This window comes from Nicotiana attenuata, unplaced genomic scaffold (assembly GCF_001879085.1).
Source record: "Nicotiana attenuata strain UT unplaced genomic scaffold, NIATTr2, whole genome shotgun sequence".
In the NCBI taxonomy this organism is placed as follows: Eukaryota; Viridiplantae; Streptophyta; class Magnoliopsida; order Solanales; family Solanaceae; genus Nicotiana; species Nicotiana attenuata.
Genome location: NW_017671378.1, coordinates 265,611 through 281,705, shown reverse-complemented (window position 1 = coordinate 281,705; position 16,095 = coordinate 265,611). Strand labels below are relative to the sequence as shown.

General features: G+C 35.2%; 2 protein-coding genes across 3 annotated transcripts; both read right to left on the bottom strand.

The window, feature by feature from the left end:
• Window positions 1–310: 310 nt before the first annotated feature.
• LOC109207910 (FAM10 family protein At4g22670-like) lies at window positions 311–6,324 on the bottom strand. 2 transcript variants are annotated; one of them, XM_019370912.1, is made up of 11 exons: window positions 6,033–6,324; window positions 5,768–5,810; window positions 4,477–4,638; window positions 4,298–4,385; window positions 4,125–4,205; window positions 3,948–4,012; window positions 3,538–3,678; window positions 3,284–3,400; window positions 2,916–3,206; window positions 2,662–2,719; window positions 311–742 (listed from the first exon to the last, which is right to left on the bottom strand). In XM_019370912.1, the coding sequence occupies exons 1-11, from the start codon at window positions 6,140–6,142 to the stop codon at window positions 645–647; spliced, it is 1,254 nt and encodes a 417-aa protein (XP_019226457.1). In that variant the 5' UTR covers window positions 6,143–6,324; the 3' UTR covers window positions 311–644. The 2 variants fall into 2 exon arrangements, with proteins under 2 accessions (XP_019226457.1, XP_019226456.1); XM_019370911.1 differs by having other exon boundaries at window positions 4,477–4,641; window positions 6,033–6,323.
• Window positions 6,325–7,139: 815 nt separating this feature from the next.
• On the bottom strand, window positions 7,140–9,873 carry LOC109207909 (lipid transfer-like protein VAS). Its single transcript, XM_019370910.1, has 3 exons — window positions 9,489–9,873; window positions 9,050–9,094; window positions 7,140–7,440 (listed from the first exon to the last, which is right to left on the bottom strand). The coding sequence occupies exons 1-3, from the start codon at window positions 9,796–9,798 to the stop codon at window positions 7,340–7,342; spliced, it is 456 nt and encodes a 151-aa protein (XP_019226455.1). The 5' UTR covers window positions 9,799–9,873; the 3' UTR covers window positions 7,140–7,339.
• Window positions 9,874–16,095: the final 6,222 nt, after the last annotated feature.

Here is a 16,095-nt window from a genome sequence, read left to right as displayed (position 1 = left end):
ACGAGTTTCATAAAGGGATTAAACAGTTTATATATTTAAAAATAATTTAATTCTACCCTACGACCATAAGTCATAACAAAGAAAAATATAAGGTCATTAGCAGGTAGTTGCTTACGAATTTTTGGTAGATAGTATTCTAACTTTTGTTAAGTGTTGGATGGTGAGTCTTTATCTACTCTTACAATTTGGTAGTCAAAGAAAGTACACTATAATTTTGTCGATGAAAGATAGCAGGCATCCCGTTAAATTAGTTGAAATACGCGCAAACTAGCCGGGATACCAGAAACTTGTGACTGTGAACAGCTTAACAAACGGAATATCTCATTGTTGTTGCAATTGTATGGAATATTTAACCCATGGAAGCTATGGAACAATTAATCATAACCAACTATTACTGCATCAAAAACGATAACAACGCGAAAAAAGAACAAATCTAAACCATATGATAAGTGTTCACATTGCATAAATCCCATTCGGCTTCTGAAGTATAAGGTAGCTGCCTATACCAAGTAATCTATTGAAGTTGATCAACTCAATCGATCAACAGATGCATGACATCTAAATATATACTTGGAGAGACATATTTGGGGCATGACTTCGCGCACCTGCTTGACGATACAAGTTTACAACCAAAGACAGAAAACTCACTTTGGTCCAGCAAATTTGCTCATCATCTTTGCAATAATAGGAGCAACTTTGGGATTAGCTTGATGCTTGGCCAGATTAGCTGGGTTCTTCATCACTGCAAAACAAGCAGCCATGAACAGTCGAGAACAATGAGTTGAATAACCTGAAAGCTCCAGTATCGGCTAATATTGATATAATATATGTGGAAGCGTCAGCGTAAAGTGCAATATGGAATCATTGTATTACATTCATAAGCAATAAGATGTATAAGCACCACCAATCCAGCTAACAAGAGTAGAAATTCCACACTGTACTATCTTAAATCGCTTTACTCCCTTCCAAGATGAAAACTAATATCGTTCACCAACAGTTTACCCATCTCCTCTTTCAACACTTCAATGAGCACAGGAACAAGAATAGAGATAGACAAGATACATTGCTATGCAACAGCAAACTGAATATGGAGGGACGCACCCCTACCCATATACTCCCTTTGTCCCAATTTATGTGAAGGTGTTTGACTTGGTACGAAGTTTAAGAAATAAAGGAAGACTTATGAACCTTGTAATCTAAAGCAAAATATAAAAATTTGTGGGGGAAATCATCTCATTAAGGGTAAAAAGGAAAAATTAAAGTTGAATTGTTACTAAATATAGGAGACGGACTAAAAAGGAAAGAGTGTCACATAAATTAGGACGGAGGAAGTAGTTCTTTTGCTTGTCTTCATAATTAACTCTCATAATTATCCATTTATGGTTACTTTTCTTAATTAGTTTTCTTTTTGTGTAGGAGCTATAGGATAGATCATGCAGCCTAGCAGCGTTTATTAGACCTGTTCTGTGATAATCCAGAAACTAGTTTCTAATTCAAGTGTTACCAACTGGCATTAATATATGATTGACATCAAATGGAGAATCAGTACATGGATACCTTACCAAGTGTTAACTTGAAAGAAAAAAATATTTATTAGTTCAATCATATAGCATGTATACAGTTTAAGTATAGTTTGATGGTACTATCATTGTTCACGGGTATACACAATCACATATGACATTCAACCATTCAACCTCATGGAGCTACTTAAAAGTCACAAAGCAAATGTTCCAAGGTGTATATGACCTATGATGAAGGAACAAAAGAGCGCTACGGAATATTGCATGCTGAGACCGATCCAAGATTTGTTCTATGGGTTCAACCTTTAAGGTTCTTAGCATTGCACCCATTGTATTATTAAAGTTATGGGTTCATACATACAATTTATAGCAATTTTAGTGGATATTTATCCATAAATTTATACTCCATGTCAAAAGTATTGGGTTCAAATGAACCTAGTGTACCAATACATTGCATCCACCTCTGATGCATGCTAGCGACATGGAAATTCTCATTGCTAAATCTAATAATTATCCATTGATGTCCAATTGAACAAAAGAGTTCAATGTGGGTAAGCCGAAAAAAGAGTCTGAATAGACTCTCCTAAATGGAGAAGTATAGGAAAATCCTCCATCATACCTTGGAAGAAATGAAAGATGCACAAGATAAAAAGTTGCAGAACATAATAATTAAACAGAACCATATAGAGCTACAATTCCTATGCATAAGGTATACGACTCCTTTATAAATTATTTGATAGTAGTAAGTAGGAGAATAGGGTAAAATGATCCTGAGAATGGAAATACGGATCCAAGGTATTATATAGTTTATAATTTGAAGTACAGTGCATGCTCCGATGGCAGAAGCTTCGCATTTTAAAAAAGTATAAAATATTTTGGAATACTTCAAAATAAGAGGTGCTTAATTGGGAGGTAACAGTGTAATATATACTATATAGAAGGTCAGTCAATCACACCAAACTAATAGGATGACATTCTTTGCACTTTAAGGCATTGGGACAATAATTACAAAACCATGATTATGGATCTTGCACAATTGATAATCTTCTTTTACATACACACGCGCACACACATACACATTATCTAAGAAATCATGCACTAGAATAAAGAAAATGAATGGATTATGATCAAAGGAAATTACCATCTTGTAGTGCAGCCATGACTTCTGGGTCCTGGAATGCAGCCATTAGTTCAGGGTCCTGCTCAAGTAAAAAACATAAAGATTGCTTTAACTCAATTGCTACAAAAAGAAAATGTGACTAGATGACTCCTCAGTTTACATAGTAATGAAAAAACTTTCTGATAACAATCCTCAGCACACTAACTCTACACTTTATTCATCATAATTAATGGTATAAGCATCACAAGTGAATATATAAAAGTACAGCTACTTACATTCAATATTTTGCTGTAGTCAATATTACCAGGCATTCCTCCAGGCATGCCCCCAGGGGAGCCTCCGGGCATGCCTCCGGGGAATCCTCCGGGCATACCAGGGAAGCCCCCGGGCATGCCACCAGGGAAGCCTCCGGGCATACCAGGGAAGCCCCCGGGCATGCCACCAGGGAAGCCCCCGGGCATGCCACCAGGGAAGCCTCCGGGCATGCCACCAGGGAAGCCCCCAGGCATGCCACCAGCTCTCCTTGATGATGATTCTTCTTGCTTCTTGGCCTTTTCATAAGCAGCCTGAGATATAAATCACAAGAGAGTTCAGAGAAGTTAAAAAGCCCAATATGTAAGCAAACAAGTAACTGAGGTTTCACCTGAGCTTCAGCCTTTCTTCGTAGTCTCTCACGCTCAATCTTTCTATCTTCTCGTTCTTTACGCAGCCTTTCATACTTCTTGTGGTGCTCTTCAATTTTACGTGCATTAGGCTCAACCTGCGACACAGATATATGTAATTAAATCACTTGATAATTATCATGATGCACACCACAACTAAGAATAAAGAGCTTCCGAACACTAGCATCCATATAATAAGACATTATATAATTGACATTATATCACTGGACGCAACCTTCTTAAGCACAGCACTTATTTCCTCATCATAGTCTAGTTTGGAGGCCACATGAAGATCCTTGGCTGCTTCGCCCCATTGTCCAAGCATGGCTCGTGCAATGCCACGTGATTTATATCCTTTAGCTGAATCTGGGTTGATCTGTAAGACCAATTAAATGAGAAATAATGCATTAATTAAGATAGCATGCACAAAGTTGACCAAACTCTATGCATGTAATGATCCATCTGTTCCCCGAGCATGAAAAGCATATGACAGGTATATACCTGCTGAGGCCTTCAGGATACTTCCTCATAAAGGCTTTACGAGTAGTAATAATCACTCAATGCGGATATTTGGAATAGACAAAAAATAAAAAAATAAAGACCAGGATCAGATTCTTGGCAAGCAAATCAAGTGGTAAGATCAACCTCTAAGGCTGCAGTTGCATCTCGTATGGCTGCATTCGGTTTCTTCATTTTGATGTACACTGCGGCTGTTAACATCAAAACTTTCACATTGTCACTCAATGAATGCGAATGAATAATGTAATAACATGAAACCAGCAAAAATAATATCCAAGTCGAGAAGCACATGGCAAACTGTACCTCTGGTAGCATACATAATTGCTGAAGTAGGGTTGAGGAGAATTGCCTTTGTCAAAAGTTCACTTGCTTCTTCTAGCTTACCTATCAACAACAAGCAACAAACATGAGTAATGCAACGCCAACTGAATAATACACGCTGAAAGTGTGAAGGTCTACAAATCAATCAGCATCACCTTCAGAAATTGCTTCCATGGCCTGAGATTTGGCCTCTTGAGAAGCATCACGGCTTTCCTCAGTAACCTCCACAGAGGGGTCTCCCATCTAGAAGATTAAACTTGAAAAGTTCATTTTACTGGTCAATGTAAACATGAGGCATAGCAAAAAAGCAAAAGGGAATGTCAGTTAGCCAGACCTGTTGTGGCTCATCATTGTCAGGGTCCACAACGTCGCTCTCATCCAGTTCAACATCAGATTCAATTATCTCAGGCTCCTCTTCCTCTTCAGCAGCCCCTGTTTTATGAGTCTCACTCTCAAGATCACCCATTTCTTCATCACTCTCATCCACCACATGAGACTTCTGCACAACAAATAGTGCACAACGTTTCAGACAATTGGAATTCCTAGAAAAACATTTGTTTTCTTTGCGCGCACCACAAATTATTTTAGACCATGGATCTAAAAAGATCCTCCTTATTAAGGTCTTAAAAGAAAACAAAATGAATGGATATAGAAAGAGTACAGAAGACCGATAACTATATCAATTGCGTCTCTATTCCAGACTTGTTGCAGCCAGTTATATGAATCCTCTATATCCATTCTGCTTTGATATTTGTATACACATGACATTAGGACTAATTTTTATACTGGTCGTTAACCCACTGCAACCTCGAAATTTAAACAGGCTATGTGAAGCTCGCGAGAAAACAAATAACTGCTTGGATAAAATAAAGAGTGTAGGTTATCTTTTCAAACAATACGTATCCCCACATACTACAGCCAGTCATCTTGTATATCCCTATTTCATGACTTGAACTTGGAAGTCTTATCATCCCTATTTAAACAAATATAAGGACATTAAAATACTCTGTTCCCCTATTTAAACAAGGAAAAGATTTCGCGTATCATTTTAACTTCTCTTATTCATTTCCTGCTAATTATGAAATCTAAACTGGTCTTGAGGATTCAAGTAACCAGATGATTTTTTTATAACAAAGAAATCCTCGAGAACCAATGTCACATGGTTCAAAACTCGATGGACAATGGATCCACCCCTCTTTCCTTCTCCACTTAAATATCAGGCTTTCGCCACAGGGTTCGAACCCGTGACTTATGTCTAAACCACAAATCATGTGGTGCTTTCTTACCACTAGACCAAATCCCAAGGGTTACCAGGCACACCATATTTACTTTCGTGGCGATTACCAGGCAAAGGCGGATCTAGGGTGGCGACATCGGGTTCATCTGAACTCAATACTTTGGACATGGAGCATAAAGTATTTATGTGCAAAAAACTACTAAAATTGCAACAAATAATATATATGAACCCATAATATTAAAAATACGACGAGTTCAACACTAATAACCTTAAAAATAAACTCATAGAGCTTAAATCCTAGATCCACCTCTGTTACGATGGAACCATAAATATATCCAAAAGAACAAAATATATAATGCCATAACATTTACTGATTTAGGGTAAATACCGCTTTGTATTCTCCAGCCGCTGGAGGAATATTACCACCAAGACTGCCACAAAATCAAACAAATATAAATCAAGCTGAGAATCACTCAGAAAACACCACAATAACAGTAAGCTGAGTAGTTTTAATACATTCACATACTTAAATTTGCTTACGAAATGCTATTTGAAACCCTTATACCAAACAGTAGATTTACTCCTCTGATAATTTTATATGTCACGGGTTCGAGCTATAAAAATTATGTATATAATGAGATGAAATAGGGTACCTTTCAATGTAATCACGGAAAAAGGAAAGAGAAGGATCGGCGAGAAGTGAAGGATCGGACTTGCACTGTTCGACGAATTGCTTCAGTTGATTCAACTTTGTTGCGTCCATAGCTTTTTCGTTACCCTATTTTTTGTTCTTCGAATTTTGATACAAATTGAGAAGAACGATACCTTTGAATCGGATTCAATAAGTAGGAATTTGAGGAATTTGCTACTGACGGCAGCTTCAATTACTGCTACTTCTGTGGTTTACTAGCGGACCTGTGAAGCGGGTGTTCTAGAAACTTCTATTAGCTATTTATAGAAACTTCTAACATTAGATTTTTGGTTCGAGAAGCTTCACAATAGTTCATTATTTTGGACTTAAATTCAAAATAGTCCTGTTTCTTTCATATTGAGCATTGATAACCTGAATTCTTTGACAAAGTGTGCACTTATGGTCCTAATACCTATTTTAGACCCTTTTTTTTCCTTCGTATAAACACAATCAAATTCCACAAAGTTTCTTTGTTTCTCTTTTCTTTCTTATTAATCGATTTTCATCGACTTTTTTATTTTCAATTTTACTGTTTAAAATATCCACCTTGAAGCCAGGGGTGGATTTAGGGGATGGAAGGAGGTTCGAATCCCTTTCACTGGAATATTATAGTGTATATATAAAGCAAAATCTGTTTTGTACCTCTATATATTATATTTTGAATTCCCTTGCCACAATGCACAAGCATAACTTAGTGGTCGAGGGGTTCAAAATTTTGTGAGGTCACTGATTCAATTCCCACTGGCCATAGTCCATTTGTTTTTTGAACCCCCTTAGTAGAAATCTTGTGCTTTTAGGCCGTGAATAGTGTAAGAGGAAAGATAGGAAAGAATTAATTAAACGTATAGTTGGATTCAACTAGAGGATAGTTAGATTTACTCGGAGAGGATAAGATGTTGCTTGGTTTGACGGAAGTCATTTCTCAGGAAAAAAAAAATCATATCTTTTGGTGTTTGGTTACTAAAAAGTACTTTCAAAATATCTTAAAACTCTTATTTCGCGTTTAATTAACATTATATAATACTTTTTGCTTTTTCTATAACTTCAAATATTTGAGAACAAATTCAGCTTGCGAGCAAATATCATATATTCAAAACTTTGAACCGAATCTATACACCAAGAAGGTAACACTACACACACTATAAATAATGAGTGAAACAAACAACAATATACAGCCTCTAGCATGTAATCAGCCAAATTTTCTCACTAGTACATTAGGTAAGGGAATAAACCTCATATTTCCCTAAAATTTGAACACAACCATTGCTTCTAAGCAAGAATCAAAGAAGCAAAAAGAACAAGTAAACTTGAGATTCCAGTCCATCCAATCTTGTTTACTCCATTGTTGTCATTATTCCCACCTGGTGTTGCTGTAAAAATTTCAATCATGACGGTAAAATTGTTAGCAAAACTTCCCCACAATAGACAAGTTTTTTTGTTTTTTATTCGGTGTCCGTTATCTGCTTTAAGATTTCGACTAACTCCGCTTTGCACTGCGTAAGGCTCATTAGAGAAAAGCGCTTCTTACCCTGATTTTTCTATTCCTAGAGCTTCAATCATAGCCCGTTTTGGCCAAGCTTCTTTTGAGGCAAAAATACTTTTTTTTTTTGTCAAAAGTATTTTTTTCAAAAATTAAGGTGTTTGGCCAAACTTTTGAAAGAAAAAAAAAATATTTTTGAGGAGAAGCAGAAAAAGGTATTTTCTCTCTAAAAGCACTTTTTTGAGTAACACTTTTGAGAAAAATACACTTAGAAGCAGTTTTTTAAAGCTTGGTCAAACACTTATTGCTGCTCAGAATTGCTTTTCAAATTAATTAGTCAAACACAAACTGTTTCTCACCAAAAGTACTTTTGAGAAAAAAATACTTTTCAATCCATCGCACCAACCTTTAGCGGAAGTCTGAATGTACAATAGCAAGATGGAGAAGACTATTACTTCCTCAGTTTCATTTCATATGGCGATGTGTTGACGGTAATGAAGTTTAAGAAAGAAAAACTGACTTTTGACATATATCAAAAGCACCATTACAACACACAATATTTCAAATTATCAAGTGTAAGACGAAAGTTTAACGTTAATATTTTTTTTTTTTGAAATATAAATATATTAATAAACAAGAAAATTATAGAGTATCATGTGAAATCAAAGTTTTTCTTCTTTCCTTGTCCAACATCTCATGCCACTATAATTAGAAGTCTAGAATAGCATTATTCGAAACTTGGAAAAAGTAAAGGAATACAGCTAATCTTTCATTTTCATTGGGGTCCCCAAAATAATAAGTTGAACAAAAACCAAAATCAAAGTCCATAATTGAAGCAATGACTTGGAGAATTATCACAAAATAAGCCCTTAAAACAAAAATAAAGTTAGATAAAACTTCTTTATCATAGTTAAGGAAGTTAATAAACACAAGTACTAAAACTTATCATTGACTATAAATGGGGGCTTAGTTACATCATTAACCAATAAATATAAGTATGTTATTTGATTCAAAGAATTAAGTGGATTATTCTGATATAACTTTTAGGATAAAATTTATCCCTTTTTTTCTGAAGGTATTGACTAATATCAATACTTTCTCTGTTTCAATTTACATAAACGATGTTTGATCTAACGCGAAGTTTAAGATTTTTTTTTAATTTTTTTAAATTTGTATTCTAAAATAAGCTACAAATATTGTGTGACTATAAATTATTTCATTAAAAGTAAAGTAGGAAGTTTAAAGCTATTAAATTGTTTTAAATAAGAAAGTATAGACATTCTTTTGAACAGAATAAGAATGAAAGTATAATACACAATTGGTATCGAGCAAGTATTATTTTTATATCAGAAATTGATATAACTTATTCCATATACTATATAGGATTAATTATCCAGATTATAATTCTAGTTTTAAATTGCAGTATAAGCCTTGTTTGGGACAATAAATTAATGAATATTTGTTAAAATAAATATTAAAACAAATTAATTCTTAGTTACCTGGTGGTGGCAAGGTTTCAGAACCAGGACCTGGAGCAGCTTTACCTATATACACGAAAACAAATAAATCCAAATATGTTCGAATACCGAATTAAAAAAAAAAAAAAAAAAGAAAAAAGCTCAGTGCACGAAGCATCTCGCGTAACGGACTGTACTCAAGCCAGAGGCAGAGGGAGAGTAAAATCTACGGGTTCGGTCGAACCCAAATCGTGATTTTTCTTAAGAAATTTATTGAAAATGTACAAATTATTAATTTAAAATACACTAACTTAAAAGATTTGGAATTCAGAACTCATAAGTTTAAAATTCTGACTTCGCCTCTGCCCCAAGGTGATGTAATATCCAGTTTACCCTAATGCAAACACTAATGACTGATTCTACGGCTCGAAATACCGAATAACTAAAGCAGGAAAAAAACATGAAGAAGAAAAGAGCATACCATTGCAAGAACTGAGATCACCAGGAATATTGCATGCTTTAGGCAGTGCAAGTGCTTGAGTAATATTAATACCAAATGAAGGCAACAACATAGGATTCTCGTACAATTTACACAGACAATCAAGATCATTAGTTATGGCTTCTTTCAATGGATCACAACATTCTGCCGGCGGTTTGGTGGAATTAATATAAGGTGCACAGGGAACTAATTTCGAAGCACACGCCGGCGTTTGAGCTTCCGCCACCGTCGCCGCCATAATCGCCACTGTCACTGCCACCGTGATCAGAGCAGACATTCTGGAAGAAAACATCTTTTTTTTTTTTTTTTTCTGTTTTGTTTTGTTTGGTTTCGTATTGTTCTACGTTGTGCTCCTATGTTGGAAATGTTACATTGCTAAATTTATAGCAGTGGATTGGTTGGGTTTTCTTTTTAAGTTTTTCTTTTTTAACCCTGTTTTTGGAATTTGTACTTTTAATCCATGAAAAATTGACAAATTCTGATTTTAACCTTCGATTAGTTGAAATGTGTACTTTTGATCCTTCTTCTTATGAATCTTCACTAATTTTAACAAATTACTCCCTCTATTTTAATTTATGTGAATATATTTGACTTGATACAAAATTTAAGAAAAAAAAAACCTTTGAAACTTTTGATTTTAGATATGTTCTAACATTAGTTTGGCCGAAAGTTTTTTTGTGAAAATTATAATATTAAACATACCATAATATTTATGTGGCTATAAAAATTTCTCATTACGGGTAAAATAAAAAGTTTAAATTAAATTATTTATATATTTAGTAAAGAGTCTTCTTTTTAAAAGAAAATAAATTTATATAAATTGAAACAGAGGGAATACTAACTTCTAGATCAATTAATTATTTATTTGTTATGTTAAGTTTGAGGATTATATAATTGTATTAATAATCTAAATATAAACATATTCCCTATGTAAAGAGATCAAATTACATATTTCAATTAATAAAGTTTAAATATGCTAAATAAGGTATCTCAAGGATCAAAATTTGATTTTATCAAAAATTGTTGGAGCAAAAGTGCAATTATCCCTTTTTTAATCCCTTATTTTTGACTTAGTACTCAGAGACTCTTCAGTCTTTTACGCGCATTTTGGCGATAGAGACACTAAAATAAACATTATCAAAAAACAAGAAAAAATCTTCTTTATTTGTTGTTTGTTATGTATATATACTTTTCTTCATCCTCTTTTCACACTTTCTTTTCTAAGGAAAAAAGAAAATCTTTTCTCATTTTGATTTAGTGCTAAACAAATTAAAAGAAAAAAACAAAATATGATTTTGATTTAGTGCTAAAACTATTGTTTCACCATTAAATACTTGCTCTTAAGTTTAGTATTGCGTAGTAATCAAGTTTCCATCTTTTTCAAGTCAAGGAAAATGATAAAAGAAATAATGGAGTCAACAAGACTTATTCATATTTATTAGGAGGTAATGATAATAGTTTCAAAATGTTAAAACCTAAAAATGTTTATTTTCTTTCATTAATCTACATTTGCTTTGAAGGAAACTTCGTAGCAATTGGGGTTACATCGTGGACAAAGGTAAAAGAAACCAACAAAAAAATTATTAGGTGATTCGGAACCAAATTAAGTAACAAGGTGCTACGAGTTCAGAGCGAATCTAGCTTGCAACCTATGGGTTGACGTGAATCCAACAACTTTTGCCCAAATCTGTATATATATTAAAAAATTTACTAAATAGTTATAAACCCGATTATTCATGTAAATTCATCTGAGGCCGTTGTACGGACACGGAAACTTCGACCTTATTTCTGAGACATCCAAAAAAGTCATACCATTCAAGATGCCCCTACTATACCTCTGATGGATCAATTGAACAACTTTACAAATAAAAATGGAATTCTGAACTGCTATAATTGCGAGAGACTTGATCGCGAACTGTAGTTTTTGTTTGTTCGACTGACCGATTCGAACCGGTTGGGCTTTTAATGATATGCATATCTCTTTTGGTCTTCACTTGTTTGCTTTCGCTCCGTTCCTTTTCAACTTATTTCTCCTGTTCAATAATTTCAGCATCGTGCCCCTTCTCCAAGATGGTAGATGGATCTAGATGACCGAACTATCTCACGATTTCAATCCGGTTAGAAAAATATCTCCCGAGCAATTCACGTAAATTCTATATCCGTCTCTGTATGAGTTCAAATCTAACTGTGGTTAACATAGTATGGTAATGATATATAGTTTGAAATGTAGCTGTGAAGTATTAACAAAAGAGTCATTAATATTAACGTACGTTAGGGTGACAAACAGGCGGATCGGATCAGATATATATGATTAATTATTATTTTTTTCAATCATTTTATCTCCCCTAAACGTACGTGACTAAAGAGGAGTTGTTTTTGTCAAGGTCAACTGCGTGAATTATATGATGACTTGATATAATATAAGACATTCTGAGAAAGTGAAGGGAATTGTTGTTTTCCTGAGAAATGTTTGAACGACTTGACAATTCCAGTCTTCACACTGATCGACGACTTCTAGCTTTTACTTTTCTAGATGCTAAAATTCCAACAGCACTACACAAATTGCAAACAATAATAAAGAAATATCACACAGTTTTTTTGCATCTCGACTATTCTGTTACATATTTTTTATTTTTCCAACATGTTTATTGAATAATTTTGCCTAGAAAACCTTAGACAGATAGAATAATAAAGAAATACTACTTAGATTATTTTCGTTTGTTTGACAAAATAAAGAAATACCGTAATGGAAGAAACGTAAGAGTTTATCTCTAGGTATTTGACCAAATATGATCGTCCAGTTCTTATAGAACCTATTGATCACGCCCAACTATGCCTTATAAAAAGGACAATGCGGTCGTTGCAAATATAATCCGGTTTACAAGTCCGGAGTCGAATCCCACAGAGAACTAAGGTTTAGCTACAGCTGTTCACTATCACCAAGAAGACAAGCTTGAACAAATCCTAACTTATAGATATTAAGATTCTTCTGTTTAACTAATTAACTAACAAATTAAAATAGTAAATTAACAACTAACGATACTGAGGGTTAGAGAAAAGATTAAGGAGGTCTAGAGTTATGATTTCCCCTATTGTCGGAATCCTTCCCGCTATGTCTTCTATAATTTCGCCTAAGTATTCTCTACCGATCATGAGCACTCTTATTACCGTAAATCTCTACCGAGTAATTACGACAATTTACTAGACGCACTCTCCCGAGCTACACTAGCTGGCTTTTAGTACAGCTCACTTCAGATCGCACCCAAGGCTTCGTTATCCCTAATCCCACCTTTAAACCCTCGGTTATTGATCCCTCATATACTCTGGGAGTGGTGTTGTTCAACAATTACCTAAATATGCACTCTCTCTCGAGTTATGCATACTAAATAGGCACAGCTAATTGAGAGCTCTTCAATCAACCAGAATATAAATGTAGTTGAACAAATAGAGAAAAGCTATGGCTCAATTATATAAAAACATAACAAGAATTTATCCTACAAAAGGTTCTATCAAAACTCTAGATGACAAATTAGCTATTCATAATAGTATGTAAAACTACAATACTAAAAGTCATAACCAACAATGAAAAATATTAAGAGGAAGGAAAAACTCGTAGAAGAATTCTCCGCCTTGCTCCCAATGTGTTCTTGCCTCCTTAGGTCGAATCTATGTCCAAAATATGTCCTCTTACCTTTCTTGGCCGGCTTCCTTGGTTTAATATAGGGTTTAGGGCTTAAAATCCCGTGTTTTGCACATAAGTCCCTGAAATTTCCGCCTCCTGCCGCGGTTTTGCCGCGGTCGCGGTGGAACCGCGGCCAAACATGCCCTCTGATTCTTCAGTTGTCCGCGACCATCTTCTACCGCGGTTCTGCCGCGGTCGCGGTGGAACCGCGGTTTTTCACCCTGTTCCGTTTGGAATTTGGAAAAACGTAAAACATGAAAGTTGTAGCCCTTTGAGTTAGCTTTCCAACCATATATTGTGGAGCCCAAATGGAGTTCTGAGCAAAAAGTTATGTCTATTTTACTAGACAGTGCGCAATATGCCTCCTCAAGTCTTCGTTCGTACTTAATTATCAAATTTGACCCCCGAACACGATCCCGGCTTAATTCCTTGAGCTTTTACTCAGACTTCAAAGCTTCAAATCACTTAAATTCATTCCATAACATCTATATAGCTCGGAATCACACCTACAAGGCATAAAACACACAATTAGTGCAAAACACTAGCGATTAAAGCGCAAACTCAATTAAAGTGCAGTAAATTCGAGTGTAATAAGCGACTAAAATATGCAATTATAGCCTATCATCAACACCCCACACTTAAACCATTGCTCGTCCTCGAGCAATCAAACTTCACTTTTTTTATAGACATGACCTTTTTAAACAATTCTCCTAACTCATCACACCAAGAGTATTTAAAATAGACTAAGCACAAAAGCGTAACATCTTCACCTCAAGATTTGACTCACAAGTACCACACGTTATTCACAACTCACCCACTTACTCTAATATAGAGGTCACTGACATTACCTTTCCTTCATGAATCAAGTGCCCTCACACAACAAAAGAGAGTAGTTCCACACAATAAAATTTAAGAACACTTAGGAACTCAAGATAGAAAGAATTCACTCACTCTCAGAAATAACATTCATATGCCACAAAAGATGCACCATAAGCTTGCCCGTAGTGTACTACTCCACTAATTGAGCTCATTCAATCTAGGATCAATTAGGACTTTATTTGGTTGTAATGTAGGCTACGGGACGGGTAGGATACATTTAGATATAAGAGTGACTACACCTCCCTAAGCACTTTAATACATATACTTTAACATTCAAATCCCATACTTATGTCAAACCAAAACTCCACCTTCACATCAATGTATATTACCCCATACTTCTTTAAGCACACTTACATCAAGAGCCATCACTTATCAAGGAATTTTTTTTTCAACAACAATCCAGCTATTTTTTTTTCAATTCAAGTGTTACTTTTTCAAAACAGTGCACCTTTCTCCTTATTTCATTAGTTCCACTCAAAAGCCAAACCAACCACCCCACACTTTAACTTTTACAAAGTTCATAAACAATTCAAGTGCTCATGAGAGGTTACAATGGTTCAAATAGATGGTTAATTCGAACAAATGGGTAAGGCTTGTAATGTGGTTGCCAAAGAAACGGGATTACAGGCTCAAAGGGGTTAACTACGATACATAATAATTAGGCAGGTAAAATATACATATCTGGCTCAACAAAGAAATGCCTATATCACTTCCTAGACTGAATAAAACTACTATTTCGCTTTGCAAACACACGGGGCAAGTTCTAGGCATCAAATGCACTGCACAGAATAACACCTAAACCTCACACACACATGGCACATAACTCACTCAGGATTGGATTCATCAAGACACTCTAGTCAAAGCAGTTAAGCAAAGTTAAAATCATACAATTTAAGGTACTTCTACAAGAGTCAAAAACTGAGCCTAAGCGTCACAACCAAAGTACTCACTGTTCTCAAGGCATAACCAAGTCAAGAGATATTTCTTCATTTCAAAACAAAACACAATGGCTCCTATTCCCAAAAAAAAAAACTAACTACACCCGGTTCAAATAAAACCCTTGGAAAAGAACCGTGGTTTAAAGAAAAACCAAGGGGTAATTGCTACACTACCTAACAAAACAAAAAATCTTTTTGGTATTTTCTTTAGACTTACTTCCCTCAAGAAAACTGTCTAGAAGATCCGTCATCAGGAAAAGTCCAATCTTTTAAAAAAAAAACACAGCTAAAGTAGCATGAAAAATCACCCAGACAATCTCCTCACCCCACACTTAAAATTGTGCATTGTCCCCAATGCACACCCATACATACAAGAGGGTAAAAGAAACTACCTGGTAGGCCAAAGGCCGAAGCACTAGCAGTTCATGGGGTACTCAGACTTCTCCCAAGCTTGGTCCTTCGTGCGGGTACCTCACACTTAGTTCCAACCATTTCATTTATTGGTGCATCCTTCCAATACCTTTGCTTTCCATGCTCCTAGAAAATAAAAAAATTGACACTACAAAAATAATATAATAAAAAAATTATAAAAAAATAAAAGAAAGCAATAAAGCTGGGTTGCCTCCCAACGAGCGCTTGATTTAACGTCGCGGCACGACGTGAATCACTTTCTGCCTCCACTTTGAACTTATGAATCGGACCCCAAGTTTTGATTCTGCTCTATGATCATGCTCCTGGGGTGGTGGAACGAATCTGGCTGGCCCAATAAAATAATGTAGTATTCTGCACTTCTTGGCCTTTAGATGAGGTGTGTAATCCCGATTTTCTGGCAAGAAGAATTCCAGAATGTAAGCACTTTGTTCCTCATTCCTTGACTCCTCAAATGGCTCGGACGACTTTATTTCCATATCATCATCTAAACACAATGTGGAAAAATGCTTGGAGTGAGGACCCATGCGCTCAACTACATGAACATTGGGACTGTCTACATTCTCAACACTAATGACAATAGAGTCAACTAAATATGTATCCTCAATATCCTTGGTTGACTCTTGTATCTATTCTACAACATCGACATCCTCAAAATCTA

Bases quoted from the DNA above. Each gene is read 5' to 3' on its own strand.
- LOC109207909 (XM_019370910.1), bottom strand. From the start codon at position 9,798: ATGTTTTCTTCCAGAATGTCTGCTCTGATCACGGTGGCAGTGACAGTG. The intron at 9,095-9,488 runs GTATGCTCTTTT...TCGTGTATATAG, and splicing joins TGATCTCAGTTCTTGCAATG to GTAAAGCTGCTCCAGGTCCT. The intron at 7,441-9,049 runs GTAACTAAGAAT...AAATTTTTACAG, and splicing joins TGAAACCTTGCCACCACCAG to CAACACCAGGTGGGAATAAT.
- LOC109207910 (XM_019370911.1), bottom strand. From the start codon at position 6,142: ATGGACGCAACAAAGTTGAATCAACTGAAGCAATTCGTCGAACAGTGC. The intron at 4,642-5,767 runs GTATTTACCCTA...TTTGTTGTGCAG, and splicing joins CGGCTGGAGAATACAAAGCG to AAGTCTCATGTGGTGGATGA. The intron at 4,013-4,124 runs GTACAGTTTGCC...TGATGTTAACAG, and splicing joins AATTATGTATGCTACCAGAG to CCGCAGTGTACATCAAAATG.